The following is a 21,047-nucleotide window of genomic DNA, read 5'->3' on the forward strand; positions in this document are numbered from 1 at the left end:
TTTGGTGTATACATGTTAGGGATTATTATGTCTTGGAGAAACGATCTCTTTACCATAATCTAATGACCTTCTTTATCCTTGATAACTTTCCTTGCTTTTAAGTCTCCTCTGTTTGCAATTAATGTAACTACTCCTTTCTTTTTTTTTTTTGGAGACAGAGTCTCGCTGTCAGCAGGCTAGAGTGCGGTGGCGCAATCTTGGCTCACTGCAACCTCTGCCTCCCAGGTTCAAGTGATTCTCCTGCCTCAGCCCCCTGAGTAGCTGGGACTACAGGTGTGCACCACCACGCCCAGCTAATTTTTGTATTTTCAGTAGAGACAGGGTTTCACCATGTTGTCTAGGATGGTCTTGCTTTCTTTTAATTAGTGTTAGTGTGGTATATTTTCTCCATCCATTTAATCTATGTGTTTTTCATTTTTTGGGTTTTTTTTTTTCTTTTGAGACAGAGTTTCACTCTTGTTGCCCAGGCTGGAGTGCAATGGCTTAATCTTGGCTCCGCCTCCTGGGTTCAAGCGATTCTCCTGCCTCAGCCTCTCGAGTAGCTGGGATTACAGGAATGTGTCACCACACCCTGCTAATTTTGTACTTTTAGTAGAGACGGGGTTTTTCCATGTTGGTCAGGCTGGTCTTGAACTCCCGACCTCAGGTGATGCACTTGCCTTAGCCTCCCAAAGTGATGGGATTACAGACCTGAGCCACCATGCCCGGCCTGGCTTTTTTAAAAAATAGGTGTGGCTCTCACTATGTTGCCCAGGCTGGTCTCAAACTCCTGGCCTCAAGTGATCCTCCCACCTTGGCCTTCCAAAGCCCTGGGACTACATGCATGAGCCACCGCATTTGGCCTCAAATATTTCTTCTGTTCTTTTCTTTCTGTATTTTCCCTCTGGTATTCTTATTATATGTATATTACAAATTTTTAGCTCCATGGTCCTTGGATATTTTGCTCAGTCCTATTCTCTTTAATTTTCAGTTATGTAGGTTTCTATTTGACATGTCTTCAAGCTGAGAGATTCACTCCTCAGTCATGTCCAGCCTATTAATGAGCCCATCAAAAGCACTTTTCATTCATTTGCAGTGTTTTTGCTATAAACAAAACAGTGCTTTCCTCCTCTCTTTGCTGGAAGTATGAGGGAATTTTCCTGTTATATTTACTGTGAGAATTGTGAAGCTCTTGGAGGTAAAATTCACGAAAGTGCAGGGGGCACCCCTTATAACTGGGTTCCCCAGGAGTTTTAATTCTTAGACTGTCCACATTAAGCCTCCACCAATTCTTCAATTACTGACAGGTTCTTCTACCCTGGCACTGGTTCCCATGGTGGTTTCCACTCATGAATCTCTGCTCCAGTAAGACATAACTTCCTATATTTGCCTGCTGGTCTCTCCTATCTTATGGGCAGCAGTTTGTCTTGTATCCTCACCTTTCTTACAGATGTAGGAAGAGCTGTTGATTTTTCAGGCTGTTTAGCTTTTTACTTGTTAGAATGAAGTGGTGACTTTCAAGTTCCTTACATGTGGATCTGGAAAATAAAAGTCTCCTCATTCTTTTTTACAGTTGCATAGTATTCTGTTGTATGGTCATACCCGTAACTTATTTACTTACTCTTCTTAAATGATAGACAATTTGTTTCCAGTCTTTTGCTAAGTAGTAAATAATAAATAATTTTGTAGACTATTATTTCCCACGTGTGAATATCTTTAGGCTAAAATCCTGGAAGTAGAATTGCCAGGTCACACTGCATGTACATTTGCAATTTGGATAGATTTGGCAAATTTGTAATTAGGTTGTACTAATTATACTCACCTGCCATGTCATTTCCACACATTCTTCTTTTTTTTTTTTTTTTTTTTTTTAACCACCTGCCTCCCCCTCCCCAAGAGAGTCTTGCTCTGTCACCCAGGCTGGAGTGCAGTGGCACGATCTCGGCTTACTGCAACCTCTGCCCCCTGGGTTTAAGCAATTCTCCTGCCTCAGCCTCTGGAGTAGCTGTGATTATAGGTGCCCACCACCACGCCTGGCTAATTTTTGTATTTTTAGTAGAGACAGGGTTTCACTATGTTGGACAGGCTGGTCTCAAACTCCTGACTTTATGATCTGCCTGCCTTGGCCTCCTAAACTGCTGGGATTACAGGCGTGAGCCACTGCAACCGGCCCACACATTTTTATTAACATACTATATTATCAAACTTTTTATTCTTTACTCATCTTAAAGGTGAAAAATATCTCAAATTGGTTCTAATTTGCATTTCAATTACTATCAGTGAAGTTTAGTATAAACTTCAAGAACCTTTTGTTTTTCTACAAACTTTCTGTTCATAACATTTTAAAATTTTTTCTACCATACTGTTCATTTTCTTATATAAAAATTTTAAAAATCAGTATTATGGAAGTAAGCTTTTATAAAATGAATTATAAACATTTCCCTGCTTTTGACATATTGTGATTTGTCACATAAAATATTTTGATTTTTATTGTTGATTTAATTTTCATATGGCTTCTGTTTTGTGTACTACTTTCTCTGCTTAAAATATGTGCCTGTAGTCCCAGCTACTCAAGGAGGCTGAAGTGGGAGAACTGTTTGAGCCTGGGAGGTAGAGGCTGCAGTGAGCCTGATGGCGCCACTGCACTCCAGCCTGGGCAACAGAGACTGTCTCAAAAGAAGAAAAAGAAAATCCTAGCTGCCTTGGCCCTAGCTGCCTTTAAAAAATCAATGTACTTCACCACTAGACTTAATAAATGTTAACATTTTGCTGTGTCTACCTTTTTTTTTTTTTTTTTTGAGATGGAGTCTTGCTCTGTTGCCAGGCTGGAGTGCAGTGGTACGATCTCAGCTCACTGCAACCTCTGCCTCCCGGGTTCAAGTGATTCTCCCACCTCAGTCTCCCAAGTAAGTGGGATCACAGGCACCCGCCACCATGCCCAGCTACTTTTTTTTTGTATTTTTAGTAGAGATGGGATTTCACCATATTGGCCAGGCTGGTCTTGAACTCCTGACCTCAGGTGACCCGCCTGCCTCGGCCTCCAATAGTGGGATTACAGGCATGAGCCACCATGTCCTGCTTCTGCTTTATGTATTACTTCAAAAATAGAAAATACACATAGTTCCCTTTTAATGTCTTCCCAGCATCAGACCCCTCCCCAGCCTCCATAGGTAACTGCCATTGTCAAGTTGGAGTATATACTTCTGGTCTTGATCAGAGTCCTTAATTTTGAGACTAGAGAACTCCTCTAGCTGGTTTAAGCTGAAGGGATTTATCAGTGCAAGAGCTGAAGAAATAGACCCTTGACTGTGTTTCCTGGAAAGTCTCCTTAAAATCACACCTTAGGCTGGGCTGCCATGGTTATTGCTGTGGCTCCAAAGCCTTGTTGTTTCCACCACAATCAGGAAGCTGTCATTATAGCTGCTGGGTCTAGAATGGCATTTCTGACATTCAAAATTGATGCCCCAGTGTGGACCTTTGCTTTTTTCCATTTATTACTCAGTTCTAAATCAGAGTCTTGGACAAATGCCATCTGACAAGTGAACCTAAATTAGATATAAAAACCTTGGTGCAAAGGAGTTTGGAAGAAAGGCTTTTCACTCTCTACTTTGTGTGTACACCAGGAGGCTAGGCAATATTGTACAAGCCAGTTCACAGTATTTGTAAACTTCCTGAATATTTGAATTTTAACGTTCCTACTATTAATTTTTACATGAGCATTAGTGTATTATTTTGGGTATTCAAAAAATTTACATCAACTACATCATAGTGCAATTTTGCCTCTTCATCCAATATTATTAATTTTTCCCCCAGTCAACATCTGTAGTTCTGCTTCATTCTTTTTCAGTGCTATACAGTTTACATATCAGTTATTTGTTGCTATGTAACAAATTGCATTAAAACGTAATGGCTTAAAACATTTGTTATCTCAGTTTCTGAGTCAGGATTCCAGGTGTAGCTTAGCTGGGCCCTCCGGCTCAGATTCTCTTGTAAGGCTGTAATCAAGGTGTCTCCTGGGAGAGTGGTCTCATCTAAAGACTTGACTAGGGCAGGATCTGCTTCCACCTTAGTCACATGGTTGCTGGGAGGATTCAGTTCCTTGCTGGTTGTGAGCTGCAGGCTATCATTAGTTCCTCGCCACGTGTGTCTCACAAGGCAGCTCACAATATGGCAGCTTGCTTCATCAGAGTAAGCAAACAAGAACGTGGTATCACCATCTGTCATGGGTAGAACAGTGTCCCCCTGAAACCTCAAAATGTGACTTCATGTGGAAATAGGGTCCTTCCAGATGTAGTTAGTTAAGGATTTTGAAGTGAAACCAGGCTGGATTTAGCATGGACCCTAAATCCAAGGACCAGTGTTTTTATAAATAGAAGGGAGGACATAGGTCCCACATTAGGCAATGTGAAGATGGAGGCAGAGATTGGGACGATGCATCTGCTAGCCAAGGAACATGTCAGCAGCACAGGATGGTTTTTCTCTCTGGGCCTACAGAAGGAACCAACCCTGTTGACACCTTGACCTCCAGCCTTATAGTCCCAGGAAACATAAGACAATAAATTTACATTGATTTGAGCCACCTAGTTTGGTTTATATCTTCTGTCATATGTTACTTTTGTTTTGTTTTGTTTTTTGAGATGAAATCTTGCTCTGTCATTCAGGCTGGGGTGCAGTGGCACGATCTCAGCTCACTGCAACCTCCACCTTCTGGGTTCAAGCGATTCTCCTGCCTCAGCCTCCTAAGTAGCTGGGACTATAGGCACACGCCACCACGCCCAGCTAATTTTTGTATTTTTAGTAGAGATGGGGTTTCACCATATGCTACTTTTTTTACATGTAGATCTTTACAATTGATTTTGTGTGAGTTTATACTTATTTCTGCCACTGTCTTTTCTAACTCATGCATTTTCTTTTTCCATTTGTCTTTTATTGGTTGCATTAGTTGCATTTTATTTCTTCTTTGCTTTCCTATGATTTTTTTTTTTTTTTTTCCTGCTCTTGTTGCCCAGGCTGGAGTGCAATGGTGCGATCTTGGCTCACCACAACCTCGGCCTCCCAGGTTCAAGCGATTCTCCTGCCTCAGCCTCCTAAGTAGCTGGGACTACAGGCACCTGTGACCACGCCTGGCTAATTTTTCTATTTTTAGTAGAGACAGGGTGTCACCACATTGGCCAGGCTGGTCTCGAATTCCTGACCTCGTGATCCGCCTGCCTCAGCCTCAGCCTCCCCCTCCCAAAGTGCTGGGATTACAGGCATGAGCCACCGTGCCCGGCCTGTTTTTTCTCAGCTTTTAAGTATTTCTCTTTGGGCTCACTGGTCATACTGCTTAGGATTCAATGTGCCTTTAAATCTGTGGACTTGTGTCTATCAAATCCTGGAGGACTCTGCCCTCCTCCAGATGGTGCCTCTTCCTGTTCTCCCTTCTGGATCTCCTAATTGGACGTATTTTGAAGTGTTTCTTTCTGCTCTCATATTTTATCTTTCAAATTTTCCATTTTTCTCTCTGTGCTATATTCTAATTGAGTCCCTTCATTGTCTTCCAATTTACTAATTCCCTCTAGTTACGTCTGGTCTCCTGTGACACCTAGATATTGAAGTTTTTTTGTCTGTTTCAATGACTATATTCATCATCTCTAGAATGTCTTATTAATTTTTTTTTGTCAAATCTATTATTTTTAAACTGTCTTGGTTTAGGTTTTTTTTTTTTTTTTGAGACGGAGTCTTGCTCTGTTGCCCAGGCTGGAGTGCAGTGGCGCCATCTCAGCTCACTGCAAGCTCTGCCTCCCGGGTTGACGCCATTCTCCTGCCTCAGCCTCCCAAGTAGCTGGGACTACAGGCACCCACCACCACGCCCAGCTAATTTTTTGTATTTTTAGTAGAGACAGGGTTTCACCGTGTTGGCCAGGATGGTCTCAATCTCCTGACCTTGTGATCTGCCCACCTTGGCCTCCCAAAGTGCTGGGATTACAGGCATGAGCCACAGCGCCTGGCCCGGTTTAGTTTCTTTTTTGCTTATCTGTTTAAGCATGTTAAGCCTACTTATCTTAAAGTCTCTTTCAGATTATTTGATAATTATTACCAGCTTTTGGTGATGCAAATTCCATATATTGCATACACTGCTATCTCTGCCTCAAGATGGTTGAATTCTTTGTGTGGTTTGTTTCCTTTTTTCTTTGCACTTGGGGAGGGGACAGAACTGTCTTCCCCGCTCAGTCCACAATTACCATCTCAGGCCAAATGTCTTAACAGAGGACAAAGCCTTTGTTTCCTTAAACAGAAACTCCAAAGGGCTTGCCCTGTCAGCCCTCTAGTGTCCTGACATCTCTGAATGGGCAACTGGTACCCAGGACCCATCTCTGAGAGCCCTCTGTCAGTTCTCCAGTGTGCCTCTTATCTCTCAATACCCATTCAGAGGTACCAGGCAGTGAACTAAGGTTAATTCTGAGAACTTCTCAACATACTCATCTGGCCCTGTGTGACCTTGAAAAAGTCATTTAACTACCAATCTCTTCTGTGAAGTAGGGAATATTCTTTATTATTTAGAGACAGGGTCTTGCTTTGTTGCCGAGGCTGGAGTATAGTGGCATGATCATAACCCACTGCAGCACTGAACTCCTGGGCTCAGGCAGTCCTCCTACCTCAGCTCCTAAGCAGCAGAGATCACGGGTGCATGCTAAATTTTTTGTAGAGATGAGGTCTTGCTACGTTGCCCAGGCTGGTCTTGAACTCTTAGGCTCACAATGTGCTGACATTACGGTCATAAGCCACTGTGCCTGACCTTTATTTAAAAAAAAAATAAATATTTTAAGTATTATGAGACAAAGAACTCTCCAAAAAGATAAAACATGATTTCTTAAAAAGAAATGGTTTAATTTCATTTTTATCTGGGAAAAAAACACAAATACGAGTTTAAAATGAAATGACAAACACACTGACATGTCAAGTGTCATTTTTTATGGTATTATGCTTATTCAAGGTGTGAAGATACAGAACCTCTTTATAAATTTCTGGCATCAAAGATTCCCACTGCAGATAAAAACAGGTTGGTTATAAAATGTCAATTCATTAAATATTCAATTTTTGTTTTTATAAGGAATATTTTGTAGAAACAGTATAAAATAGAGTAGACTTGGAAATTCAATTATAAAATTTTAGAAAAAAGTGTTAAGTCCTAATTTTTCTTTGCAAACCAAGAAGAGTCTAATTTTAACTTGGGGAGTTACCTGTGAAGTTCATTAGGCGGCTAGAGCTATTTCAGAGCCCTGGGTTCTATACAGTAGAAGCAGCCTTCTTTAGCACTTAGAATAAGGCCCCAGCTTTTTCCAATTAGCCTCAATCAGAAAAGCTTAACATACATGAATATTTCTATAGTGCAGTAAAAATGTCATTTTATATTAATTTGCATTATGAAAATAAGTCTGTATACCAAGTAATGCATAATGAATATGAATCATGTAAATTTGGTCACGGTATTTGAAGTTGGCTTTGGCTCTGAAGTATTTTTGAATTCATAGAAAATATTGAGCTTTTAATAAAATAAATAAAACATTTTAATTGATATTAATCAAGTTCAAATTTTCTTTTAATTTTTCATTTGCTACTCAATTTTAAAAGAGAAGTCACTCTCAGTAGTGTTCCAAAGTGAGTGATTGCACCTTCTATGATGTGAAAAGTTGCTAAAGATCCTATTGCCATTAGCCGTTCTTAAGTGCCGAACGTAACTGAGAGAATTGTTTGCAATAGACATGCTCTGTCACTGGCAGGAAATCCATCAATACTCTTTGCAAGGGTACTCCAGACCTTGTGTTTTACCAGAAAGCTGATGCAAACCGTGGTCCTCATGTGCCTTTCTGAAGAGCTCCTGCAGCAGGCCCAGGCTACAGTGGCCAAGTCTCACTTGACGGTAATGGCATTGGATAGTGGCTGCAGAAGGTTACTGATGTCCCTGTGGGCTTTCACAGGCTATGCAGATCGGGGGCTGTTCTGCCTAATACTGAAAGGACCAAGGAACTCTGGCTGCCCTCAGGAATTCCAAATGACCGAAGGAACAAAGCTTCAGGGCTCTGGGTGGTGTCTCCCGCTATTCAGGAGGTGGTCGGAGGCTCCGCAGCTTCATTTCGTCCAGTCCTTTCCAGTATTTAAAGTTGTTGTCAAGATGCTGCATTAAATCAGGCAGGTCTACAAAGGCTGGAGAGAAAGATAGGAATGTGATATCCTTTCACAGCCTGTTTACATTTTAGGCTTTCTACTAAGAGCATTTTAAAGAGTGACAGATGGGAGCAGGCATCTGCGTGAGGCTAAACAGACCCGGGCAAACACACCCAGCAGCTTCAACGAGCCATGGCTGACTGAAGTTAAACCCTGTCCTCAATGCCAGCACTTCCTCTGTGACCACCTGCTGAGCTGGTAACTGTGGTAAATAAAAGAGAAGGTGGCTAATCTGCTTAATTACCATTAAACCAGCAGCACCTTTGGGCCTGGGGTGTCAGAAAGCAGTATGTAGAAAGCCGCCGCCGATGGCCTGGCCCTTGTGTGCTCACTGTCCCTTCACGCATGCTTCACATACACCAGCATCTCCTTTCACCTGCACCACATGAAGAACGTGCAGCCTGGGGACACACGCGTCTGGTCTCAGTCCCAGAAGCAGTGAGCTGCAGAGCATGCAATTTCCCCCAAAGCTGCAGCTATCTCCACTGCTTCAGTCCTTCTCCCCAGCTGCCTACCCTGTTCTACGGCCTTCTTGAGACATGGGTTTATTTCCTGACTGGATCTGGACATTTATCAGCCCTGTAGCCCCTCCTTCAAGGTGCAGCCCTCAGGACGAAGATGCACGTGGAATATCAGTTCTCTGATATTCTTTTATTTGACAGACTCCTGTGCCCCACCTGAAGTTAAAGGAGGGTGACATGCATCAGTCAGAGACAGACCAGTCCTTCTGGTCTTGTGTAGTGAGGCTGGGAGAAGCAGGGGACAGTGGAGGGCAAAGGGCTGCTGTAGAAACACCATGGGTTTTGGAGCCAGCACGATTGGTTTCGAACCCTAGCTGCTCTACTGCAAGCTGTGGGGCCCCAAGTTCAATCCCGTCATCTATAAAACAGGCATAAAGACACCTATGCCTGCGGGGAGTGTTAAGAACACCTAGCCCTCAGGGGCCCTTGGTGATGGTTCACTTCTCTCTTGTTCTTGAAAGCCCAGGCCCCAAATCATATTCTACAGTCAAATGCACTCTGCTCTTTCATACATGGTTCCCCATTATTTAGAGGAAAATATGCTATTTTAAGGAAGATTTCTTACCATCCCAAGCATCAAACATGTCTGTGATGAAGTAATCGATGAAAGAGATTTGGGATTTGGGGATGCTGCAGGTATTTCTGTCAAACACTGGCATCACCACAGGTAAGTCCTGCTGCTTCTCTTCATCAGTCTGCAAAGCAGAAAACGTGATCAGGAGACCCCAGCATCTGGTTCTACTCCACCTAGGGGCAGCCCCTCCCCCAGGGAGAGCTGCTCCTGGCAGCCTAAGGTGGCTTGTCATGGTGAGAAGCCAATCACCACCTCACACAGCCAAACCATGTCTCATAACAGATATCAAGTTGTTCTCAGAATGAGGACTACTCCATGTCAGTGGGGTCTGAGGACACCCCAACTCGAGCCAAACTTTAAACATCTGGAAGCCTCCTTGCAGAAGCTCCTCAGGTAAGATCCCAAACATTATGTGTAGTCAGCCACTGCTCTGTTGTTTGTATTGACCTAAAGAAACTGAGGCAAGATTAATATACCGAGTTTACGGGCTACTGGCCTAGAGTCCACAGAGCAGGCAATTACTTAGGTCAGGGTGGGGAGTGAGACGTAACTGCTGTCACATTTCAATGCCTCTCTGGGTCTGAAAACTAAAGGGGGCTCACATTCCTCAAAGAAAAAGATCTGTTCTTTTCTCACTCTTATCACAGTCCAGCCGTCCTTCCACCTGGCTTGAAGCATCCCCACACAGGGGCCACTTTACAAGGAAAGGCCTAGTGGCTGCTTCTCATCGACGGCTGAATTATTTTTTTGAAAAGGTTCTCAACACCCTTGAGATCCTGGATGTTTAGTCAAACTCTTCCACATCTTCAGGATTCCAGAGAGGCTCACAAAAAACTAAAAACATAATTAAGAACCTGAGGAAAAAGGCAAGCGTCCTGTTCTTTCTTTGATAAGGTCTCATTTTGGCCCAATGGTGCTGGAGAAAAGGGTGAGGTAAAGCCCATGGGGTGTAATGAGGCACTGGAATGAGGCCAGAAGTCCTGAGTGCATTCTTTAGAGGCCCCTGTGGAATCGCTGCAAGATCCCTGCTGTGCCAGGGTGCCTGTGCTGGGAGTCAAGTCAAACGGTGGGGCAGGATGAGAACAGGGTGAGCACAGATGGAGTAAGGTAGGAGTGGGCTGGGGCGAGCAGCTCTTCTAGATGGGACCCTAGTACATGTGTGGGGCCGGGTGAAGGGATGGCGGCTGTTGTATTGAACACTAGCCTTTCTCCCCAGTGCCAGGACTGGAGCGGGTAGAGCCAGCCCTCTGGGGGTCACTCTGGGAGGGCCTGAGGAGGTGTTGGGCCAGGTGTGGTAAGGGAGAAGGTTAGCTGAGTGCACAGAAGAAAGGCTAATCACTTGCTAACCACTGAAGTCTCATCCCACTGTTGGCCACTCACAAGACATGTCTTCTACACTCACAGCTGAACTTCCAGCTCCCAAATGGCCAGCAGAGCTCACCCCATCACAGCCAGGCTCTCGCAGCTGGCCGAACTCACTCGCAGCTCCTCCCCTTAGCCCTTGCTCCACAGGGCCTCACCAGGGCTGCAGCACCTCGCCAAGAACGTTCCCATGCTTGCACTCACAGGCCCTCCAGGGGATGCCAGGTCAGAAAGTTCTCTCATCCCAGCATCTCTCTACCCCCACCACAGCTCTACAGCACCAGCTCCGGCACTTGCATGGAGCTCCCTAAAGTCACTGACTCCTTTGCCTTTCTTCTGTGCACTCAGTCACCCTTCTCCCATCTTCCTTACTACACCTGGCCCAGCACCTCAGGCTCTCCCAGAGTGACACCCAAAGACCTGGCTCTACCAAGTATTTGTGCACCTTGCCCTGTGCACAACTCACTCCAGCTCTCCACATGGGCTCTCTACTTGAGAGAAGCAGGCAAACCTCTGGAGGTTTTCCTAGGATGGCACCATACCTAGCACAGTGCCCAGAGGTGTGTGTATGCTAGCTAAGTGTTGACGGTGCTGGGGACAAGTGCCAAGAAAGTCAGGTGGACAGTGCTAGACTGTGGGACTGAGCAAAAGTCAGAAGAGTTCCTGCTGTTTGGGTGGTTCAGAATATGGGATTCACGTGCTTTGGTAAGAGAAGGAGGGGGGAACGCTGGCCCAGCATCCGCTGGCTGTGGTGAAGGCCCTGCTGTTGGCCACAGGCTGGCAGCCCCAGTGCTGTCTTAGAAAAGCAGTCAGCCCTACATGAGTCTCTGCCATGGTAAAGAGAGGAAGGGGTGGGGGTGCAGGGAGGGCCTTGGGTTCACAACCCAGGGGCCTGTCCAGCTCAAACAGCAGTGCCCTGGGTGGGGCACTCTCCTGATGTGCCCTCCCTTGGTCTTGCTAGACCCTAAGCCAGCTCTCTCTGGGCAGCCATGGCAAAGGCTCCGTTAGCTCAGCCACTTAGTCATCCAGAGGCTGTTCTGTCTTTCTGCTCTCAGGGCCTGCCCTCCCTATTCACATGTAAGCAGCTGGCTGGCTGAAGGTCAGTGAAGACCCTCATGCTTAGAGTTCTTCTCTTTGGCCCAATGTGACAAGTGCATGGAGCGTCCAGGGCCCCCCGTTCCCTCCTGGAGACCAGCAAACTGTGGCCCATGCCCTCATCTAAGTCACCAGTGAGAGCTCCACACCTGTAGATGCTTCCTTTCTGTGACCCCACCTGCAACGCAGGGTCTACAAGTTTCACATTTCACCACTGTGCACCAAGCGAAAACAAAAGACTGTACAACACCTGGCACAGAGCCAGGCAAGTGGTACTCAAGCCCACTCCCCATGAAGTCAAGCAGCCCCAGCCAGAGACAGAAACCAGAGATGCCTCTTCACCTTGCTTCAGGCCCTGGCACTCTTAGTATTCATGCTATTCAAGAGACAGGGTGGCTATAAGGAGTGAACTTGCAAACCTAACCCCACTGAATACAAGAAGCAACTGTATCTTAATGTCTTAATGACTTTAAAATCCAAGCCTGAGCACTGGAGTAACATCAGTAATATGGTGGACTAGGAAGCTCCAAGTCCTCATTTCTCCATGAAACGAGAGACTGACTAAAATAACCTTACAGGAACTCTGGGAAACAGTCAAAAGTCTACAGCAACCAAGTGAATGCCCATTCAAGAAAAGCCACATTCAAAACAGTAGGAAACTTAAGGGTATTTTCACTCAACCTTGCACCACTTCCCCAGCGTGGTACAATCTTGGTCTGGAGGAGGCAGTGGCCCGGTTTCCAGCTGTGTCCCTTGAATCGGAGGGAGCAGAACAGACCTTATTTGCAACATTCTGACAAGTCTGTGGGCTGCCTTTAGGATTGGTCTCTGTTTCACTTAGCTCCCAGGTAGAAAAGCAATGACTACTGCTTAGGAAAGCTGCAGGGGGATGACCGATATGGATGCCTGAAGACAAGAGATTATGAGCGGAGACCAACAACAGAACATGTAAGGCCCTGAGGATAACCTCAGACAAGACACTTTGGGAAATTAAGACATTTGAAAGCAGCTGTGTATATAGGGAGATTAAGAAGAGTATGTATATGCAGACCCAGGCAAGACATGCTCAGAAAATGTTTGAGAAAACTTTAAACTTTCATGATGGGTTAATTGACAGTTTTCAAAGACTAGGAGAGGTGGCTGTTTTTTAAAATGCCTAATTCTCAACAAAAATCACAAGGCATACAAAGAAACTAGAAAATATGGTACACTCAAAGGAAGAAAAGAAACTGTCCCTAAAGATGTACAGGCACTGGACAAAGACTTGAAAACAACTGTCTTAAATATGCTCAAAGACCTAAAAACACATACACAGACCAGGAACTATAGGAAATGACAGGTGAACAACACAGAATATCAGCAAAAAGAGAAATTATGAAAAGTAACCTAACAAGCCAGGTGCGGTGGTTCACACCTGTAATCCTAGCATTTTGGGAAGCTGAGGTAGGTGGATCACCTGAGGTCAAGAGTTTGAGACCAGCCTGGCCAGCATGGTGAAACCTCGTCTCTACTAAAAATACAAAAATTAGCTGGGCATGGTGGCGGGCACCTGTAATCCCAGCTACTTGGGAGGCTGAGGCAGGAGAATCACTTAAACCCAAGAGGCAGAGGTTGCAGTGAGCCAAGATGGCACCATTGCACTCCAGCTTGGGCGACAGAGCAAAAACTCCATCTCAAATTTGAAGGCTGAAAAATACAAAAAATAAATTAAACTTCACCAGAGGGGTTCAGTATCAGATGTGGGCAGACAGAAGAAAGAAAAAAGAATGAAGAAAAGGGAATAGAACCTAATGAATTTATGGGAAACCATTAAATGGACCAATACACATCTTATGAGTCCAGCAAAAAGAAGAGGAGAAGAGAAGGACAGAGATTATTCGAAGAAATTATAGCCAACAGGCACAGTATTTGTAACCTCAGCTACTTGAGAGGCTAAGGCAGGAGGGTTTCTTGAACCCAGGAGTTCAAGACCAGCTTGGGCAACATAGTGAGACCCCATATTTGAAAAAATCTTGGCCAAAAAATGCCATAATTTGGGGAAAGATATGAATCTACAAATCCAAGAAGCTAAATAAACTCCAAGTAGGATAAACCCAAAGAGATCTACTGAGACACACAATAACCAAACAGTCAAAAGACAGAGGATCTCGAAAGCAGCAAAAGAAAAGAGACTTATCACATATAGGAGATAATAAGATGATCTGCTCATTTCTCAGCAGAAACCTTGAAGGCCAGAAGGCAGTAAAATTATATATATAAAGTGCTAAAAGATAAAAAACTGTCAACTGAAAATTCTGATTCAGGCAAACTGTCCTGCAAAAAAGAGGGAGGAATTAAGACTTTCCTAGATAAACATAAGCTGAGGGAATTCATTACCATTAGACCTGAACTACAAAAAATGCTAAAGGAAATCCTTTAGGTTGAAATAAAAGGAAGCTAGACAGTAACTTGATATAAAGATCTCTGATAATGGTAAATACATAGGAAAATATAAAAAGCAGCATTATTACAATTTTGTTTTGTAACCTTACTTTTAAAAATGCATAAAAATAATTTTAAATGTTAATGGGCATATAATGTATAAAGATATTATTTGTGACATTTACAAAATGGAGTGGGGTGGTAGAGCTATGTAAGAGTTCATGTATGCAATTGTTAAGCTGACATCAATTTAAAACCAACTGTTGGAACTTTAGGTTGTCCTATGCAATCTCTATGGTATCCACAATGAAACTATCTATAGAAAAAGGGAATCAAAATGTGCCATTACAAAATATCAAATAAGCACAACAGGAGGCAGTAATGGAGGAAGAGGGACAAAAATGCTGTAAGACATACAGGAAACTAACAAAGTGGCAAAAGTCTTTCCCTATCAGTCATTATTTTAAGTGTAAATGGATTCACCTCAAAAGCCACAGACTGTCAGAATGGATAAGAACACATGATCCAACTACATTCTATCTACCAGAAAATCACTTTAGCTCTCAAGACATACATACATTGAAAATGAAAGGATGGAAAAAGGTATCTCATGAAAATAATACCCAAAAGAGAGCTGGGGTGGGTATCCTAAAAGACAAAATAAACTTTATGTCAAAAACTGTTACAGGCCAGGCACGGTGGCTCAGGCCTTGTAATCTCAGCACTTTGGGAGGTTGAGGCGAGCGGATCACCTGAGGTCAGGAGTTAGAGACCAGCCTGACCAACATGAAACCCCGTCTCTACTAAAAGCACAAAAATTAGCCAGGCATGGTGGTACGTGCCTGTAATCCCAGCTACTCAGGAGGCTGAGGCAGGAGAATTGCTTGAACCTGGGAGGGAGAGGTTGCAGTGAGCCAAGATTGTGCCACTGCACTCCAGCCTGGAAGGACATTAATAAAAGGGTCAATTCATTAGGAAGATATAATGATTATAAGCATCAAATACCAGAGTTCCAAAATATATGAAGCACACATTTATAGAACTGAAGGAAGAAACAGATACTTCTAAAATAATGGCTGGAGACTTCAATACTACACTTTTATAATGAATAGAACAATGAGACAATAGAGTTTGAACAATGCTCTAGGCCAACTGGACCTAACAGAATGTATAGAACATCCACCCAACAACAGTAGAATATACATTTTTTTTCCTCAAGTGCAAATGGAACATTCTCCAGGATACAACATATGATAGGCCACAAAACAAACAGCATATATTTTAAAAGGTAAGGTCATACAAAGTGCCTTTTCTAGTAACAGTGAAATGAACCAAAACTCAGTAATGGAAGGAAAACCGGGAAACTCACAAGTATCTGGAAATTAAATAGCATATGCTTTGATATGGTTTGAATGTCTGTCCCCTCCAAATCACATGTTGAAAAATAATCCCCAGTGCTGGAGGTGGGATGTGTTTGGGTCATGGGGGCAGATCCTTCGTGAATGGCTTAGTGCCCTCCCTATGGTAATGAGAGATCTTGCTCTGAGTTTACAGGTAATCTGGTTAAGAGTGTGGCAATTCCCCGTGCTCTCCTGCCATGTGATACATCCGCTTCCCCCTTTGCTCTGATCACAAGCTTCCTGAGCCCTCACCGGAAGCTGAGCGGATGTTAGTTCTATGGTTGCACAGCCTGCAGAACCATGAGCCAAAATAAACCTTTCTTTATAAATTACCCAGCCTCACGTATTCCTTTATAGCAATGCAAATGGACTAATATACTCTTAAACAACCAAGGGGTCAAAGAAGAAATCATAAGGGAAATTAGAAAATACTTTGAGACAAATGAAAATGAAGCACACTATGCCATAAGTTATTAGATGCAGCAAAAACAGTGATAAGGGGGAAATTAACAGCTGTAAGTGCCTACAAGATTTTAAATCAACAACCTAACTTAACATGTTATGGAGCTATAGAAAGAATAAACTAAACCTAAAGCTAGCAAAAGGAAGGAAATAATAAAGAATGAGGTATATAGAGAACAGAAAAAACAAAACCAAAAGATAATTTTTTGAAAAGATCAACAAGATTGACAAATCTTTGGCTAGATGGACTAAGAAAAAAAGACAAGACCCCAAATTACCAAAATCAAAATGAAAGTGGGAACATTACTCCGGGTTTCACAGAAATAAAAAGGATTATAAGAGAGTACCATGAACAACTGAATGCCAACATAATGGATAAATTCCTAGAAACATGCAACCTACCAGGACTGAATCATAAAGAAACAGAATCTGAATAGACCAATGACTAGCAAGGAGATTGACTCAGTAATCAAAAACCTCCCGAAAAAGGATGGTTTCACTGGTTAAATTCTACCAAACATTTTGGGAAGAATTAATATCAATCCTTCTCAAACTCTTCCAGAAAAACTGAAAAGGAAGGAAGTACTTCCTAACTCATTCCATGAGGCCAGCATTATCCTAATAAAGCCAGACAAAGACACTACAAGAAAATTGCAGGCCAATATCCCCTGTAAATACTGATGCAAAAATCCTTAATAAAATACTAGCAATCCAAAGTCAGCAGCATATTAAAGGATTATACACAATGACTACGTGGAATGTATTTCTGAAATGCAAGATTGGTTCCGCACATGAAGATCAGTGTGATATACCATATGAAGAGAATGAAGGGAAGAAAACCCAGATCTAAAATGGTAAATTTTACCATAAAAAAGGAAGAAAAAAGGAACTGCTAAACTGCTTCCCAAAGTGGCTGTAGCATTCTACACATCTATCACAAATGCATGCATTCTAGTTGCTCCACATCTTCAACATTTGGTGTTGTCAGCCTTTCCCATTTTTAGCCATCCCATTGGGTGTGTAGTGGTATTTCACTGTGGTTTTAATTTGAATTTCCCAGATGACTAATGGTGTTCAGCACTTTTTCATGTGCTTATTGGCCTTTCATAATAGCTTCTTTGGGGAAGTGTCTGGACAAATACTTGCCTATAATAAACTGGGTGGTTTATCTTTTATTACTGAGTTATAGTTCTTTATATATCTGTGGATACAGTCCTTTCAAATATAATTTGTAAATATTTTCCTCCAGTATGGCTTGCCTGCTCATTTTCTTAGCTGTGTTTTGAATGAGCAAACTTTGTAAATTTTGAAGTCTAATTTATCAAATTTTCTTTTTATGGTTGTTGCTCTTTTCTTTTTATTAAGACACAGTCTTGCTCTGTCACCCAGGTTGGAGTGCAGCGTACAATCATGGCTCACTGCAGCCTCAACCTCCTAGGCTCAAGCAATCCTCCTGCAACTGGGACCACAGGCACATGCCACCACCACAGGCAACTAATTAAAAAAAATTTTTTTTCTAGTGATGAGGTCTCATTATCTTGCTGAGGCTGGTCTTGAACTCCTGTACTCAAGTAATCCTCCCACCTTGGCCTCCCAAAGTGCTGAGATTACATGTGTAAGCCACTGCACCTGGCTAGTTGTTGCTTTCTGCATCTAAGAAATCTTTGTCCACTTTCAAGTCACTGAGGATAATCTGCTGTTTCCCTCTAAAAGCTTTATGGTTTTAGCTGTTGTATGTAGGTCTATGAATTTCTCTATGGTATGAGATAGGAGTTGTGGTGTTTTGTTTTTTTTTTCATAGGAATATCCAATTATCCTAACACCACTTGATGAAAAAATTTCACATTAGCCACTGATCATATAAGTGTGATCTGTTTCTTGGATTTCTATTCTGTCCCATGGTTGTACTTGTTATCTTTATGCCAGCACCACACTGTCTTGATTATTTTAAGTTGAAGCCAAACGGCATATCTTCCGACTTTTTAAAGTTAGCTTTGCTTATTCAAGGTCCTTCTCATCTTCATATATAATTTAGAAACAGTCTGTAGACTTCCACAGAAAAAAAAGCCTGCTGAAATTTTGAATGGGATTGCATTGAATTGAAACACCCATTTGGGTAGAAGTGAATGTTAACACTGAGCCTTCCAGTATGTGAACATGATATGCCTCACCATTTATTCAAGTGTTCATTAAAATTTTCAGCAATGTTTTATGGTTTTCACTGTAAAGTTCTGGTCATCTTTTATTAAATTTTTTCCTAATTTTAATTTTTAAATTTTATTTTCTACTGTAAATGGGACCGGGCTTTTGGTTTCATTTTCCAATTGTTGGTTGCTAGTACATAAAATACAACTCACTTTTGTATATTGAGCTGTGTCCTATGACATTGGTAAATCAAATCCACTTATTAGTGCTAATAATTGTTTGTATATTCCTTAGAATTTTCTACATAAAATCATGTCATCTGCAAACAGAAGCAAATGTATGTCTTACTTTTTGTTCTTTAAACCTCTTTCTCCTTTGTCTATTGCAATGATGAGGAACACCAATACAAGGTTGAACAGAAGAGGTAAGAATGGGCACCCTTACCTTGTTTCCAATCTTAAGAATGTATTCAATATCTCATGCCATTAAATATAATGTTAGCTGTATGTTTTCTTTGAGACAGGGTCTCACTTTGTCGCTCAGGTTGGAGTGCAGTGACATGATCATGGCTCACTGCAGCCTCAACCCCCTGGGCTTCAAGTGATCCTCCTGCCTCAGCTTCCCAAGTAGCTTGGGACTACAGGAGTGCATCACTATGCCCGGCTAACTTTTAATTTTTTTGTAGAGGCAAAGTCTCACCATGTTGCCCAGGCTGCTCTTAAGACTCCTGGGCTCAAGTGATTCTCCCACCTTGGCCTCCCAAAGCTAACAGCACTTTAAAGATGTTCCAGTGTCTTCTGGCCTTCATAGTTTTTGATGGGAAGTCAGAGGACATGAGAATCACTGTTTTCTTATAAGTAATGTGTCGCTTTTCCTCTGGCTGATTTCAAGATTTATCTTTAGCCTGTTGGCTGCTTGACTATGACACATCTGACATGGGTTAAGGTTCACTGGGCTTCTTGAATCTGTATGCATATGCATGTGCATATGCCCTCCACCAAATCTGGAAAAATCTTAGCCAGTATATTTCCTAATATTTTTTTCTGCCCCAAGAGAGGTATTTTCTACTCAGAAAGAATATGAAGACCAGATGACTACTTTAAAGTACTTTCAGGAAAAAAATCATCAACCCAGGATGCTATATCTAACAAAAATATCCTGCAAGAATAAAGGGAAAATAAAATATTCTTAAGAAAAAAAATTTGTTACCAGTTACCATTTGTTATCTTGCAATACAAGGACAGAATTTTTTTAGAACCCTATTTCCTAGTGTTAAGTCCATTATCTCGTATGATTTTATGGGTTTTAACTCTCTCTCTCTCTCTAGAAACTTAAAAGAGGCAGCATCTTACCTGAGAAAAATATTCTTCTGAAATGCGTGCAGCCCACTCGATGCAGTATTGCAGGGGTCGGCAGGGATTGGACACATCAGCACATTTAATCAGCATTCGTTTGACTAGAGTCCGGTTCTCTGGAGTCCTAAGCATAGTGTTTATCACTTCCTGATTTTTATCAGTTTCCTGAAACATGAGTGGAATTCAAAGCAATCAAAATGGATCCCTTGGTGCCAAGCCCTCTCTTACTGGTCTGTCCCACTGTAAGCATAAAAAGAGCACTAGTCAGGATCTATAAGGATCTCACAAACAAAACAGTGCCAAGGATAGTGTGAGCATTGAGCTTGGCCTCTCATTTTACCCAGGAGAAAACCAAGGCTCAGTGAGATTCCAACAGGACCTAGAAGTGGAGGGTAGCACTAGAGGTTGGTATATCTGCCCTTCCCCTTTTCCTTGCCTCTTTCTTCTCTTCCTCTCACTAAATCTTTCTCACAGTTGCCTTTTTTTCTGTTCCACTCTCTCTCTCCCCCTTGGTAAGAACTCAAAGACTGGTTTTGTCTTTTATTATATTTATTAAAAAAGAGTATGAGCTGAAAAAAATAAATTTCTCTGCCCTCACAACAAACGGGCTCTTGTAGCCCAAGAGCCTCCCTACTTCTCAACCCAGTCCTGTGACAGGGCAGATTCCCAAGATCACACCTAACATTTTTGATGGATAAAGGACTTAACAGTCATTCTCTGTTGGTCTGCACTCACAAGAAGATCTAATGGTAAGCATGAAAAGTATTATTTATTACATTTTACAAATGAGGACACTGAGACTCAGGGAGGTGAAGTGACTTGTCCAAAGCAACCAGCTGAGCCAGGATAAGAACTTCAGTTCTGCCTTTAGTCCCAGGGTGCCTTCCACTCACAGTACCACATGCTGTCTGCATCCAAGGATCCCCACTGGATATGGATCAATTTATGATGTAATAGAACCACTATTTGTAGGCTCTCTGAAGAGAATTCAGGTTAGAGGGTATTGGGGCAGAGAGCAATGAAAAAGACTAGAGGCAAGCAGGTCTCCTCAGTCTGATTCTGTGCCCATCAAGCAACATTCCAAAGGAGTTAGTCATATGATTTCAATATGCAATAGCAGTAACCTAAGAAGCCCTGATGGTCCCAGCTCAGAGGGAACAGACTGCCATCAAGATGGATGCGTGGCATCCTGACTCTAGGCTTCCCACGCTTCCTGGAGAGTGCCAAAATGAATACTACACCGGTGACACTTCAGTAGCTCTCCTCGCTCCAGGTTTCCACTGTGACCAGCTCTGTGCTGACCCTTCTTTCTTCAGATCCGTTAATACCTGCAGTGTGACTATAGTTTCGTACTGCCAGCCTGGAAACTATTCTCTTTCATCTTCCTTTCTCCTGCTCTGACCCACTGGATATTGATTTTCAGTCTCTCAGAAGTAACCCCATGTACCGACAACAGAGATGAGAACCATAATGTTAAGTGGAGCAGAGAACTCAGCTAAGTCTAGGGGCTGTCCAGACTAGACAG

The 21,047-nt window shown here is 42.6% G+C and overlaps 1 protein-coding gene across 4 annotated transcripts in view; it reads right to left on the minus strand.

Moving 5' to 3' along the window:
- Window positions 1-6,828: 6,828 nt before the first annotated feature.
- PDE8A (phosphodiesterase 8A) overlaps window positions 6,829-21,047 on the minus strand; it is a 154,252-nt gene continuing 140,033 nt past the window's right edge. For all 4 annotated transcript variants that reach the window (XM_024232292.3, XM_024232289.3, XM_024232290.3 and 1 more), the window contains 3 exons: window positions 19,520-19,687; window positions 9,274-9,403; window positions 6,829-8,166 (listed from right to left, as the gene is read on the minus strand). In XM_024232292.3, coding sequence (XP_024088060.1) covers window positions 8,060-8,166; window positions 9,274-9,403; window positions 19,520-19,687 — 405 coding nt within the window. In that variant the 3' untranslated portion in view covers window positions 6,829-8,059. The remainder of the gene's footprint in view (window positions 8,167-9,273; window positions 9,404-19,519; window positions 19,688-21,047) is intronic.

The sequence above is a fragment of the Pongo abelii genome, chromosome 16 (assembly GCF_028885655.2).
Source record: "Pongo abelii isolate AG06213 chromosome 16, NHGRI_mPonAbe1-v2.0_pri, whole genome shotgun sequence".
In the NCBI taxonomy this organism is placed as follows: Eukaryota; Metazoa; Chordata; class Mammalia; order Primates; family Hominidae; genus Pongo; species Pongo abelii.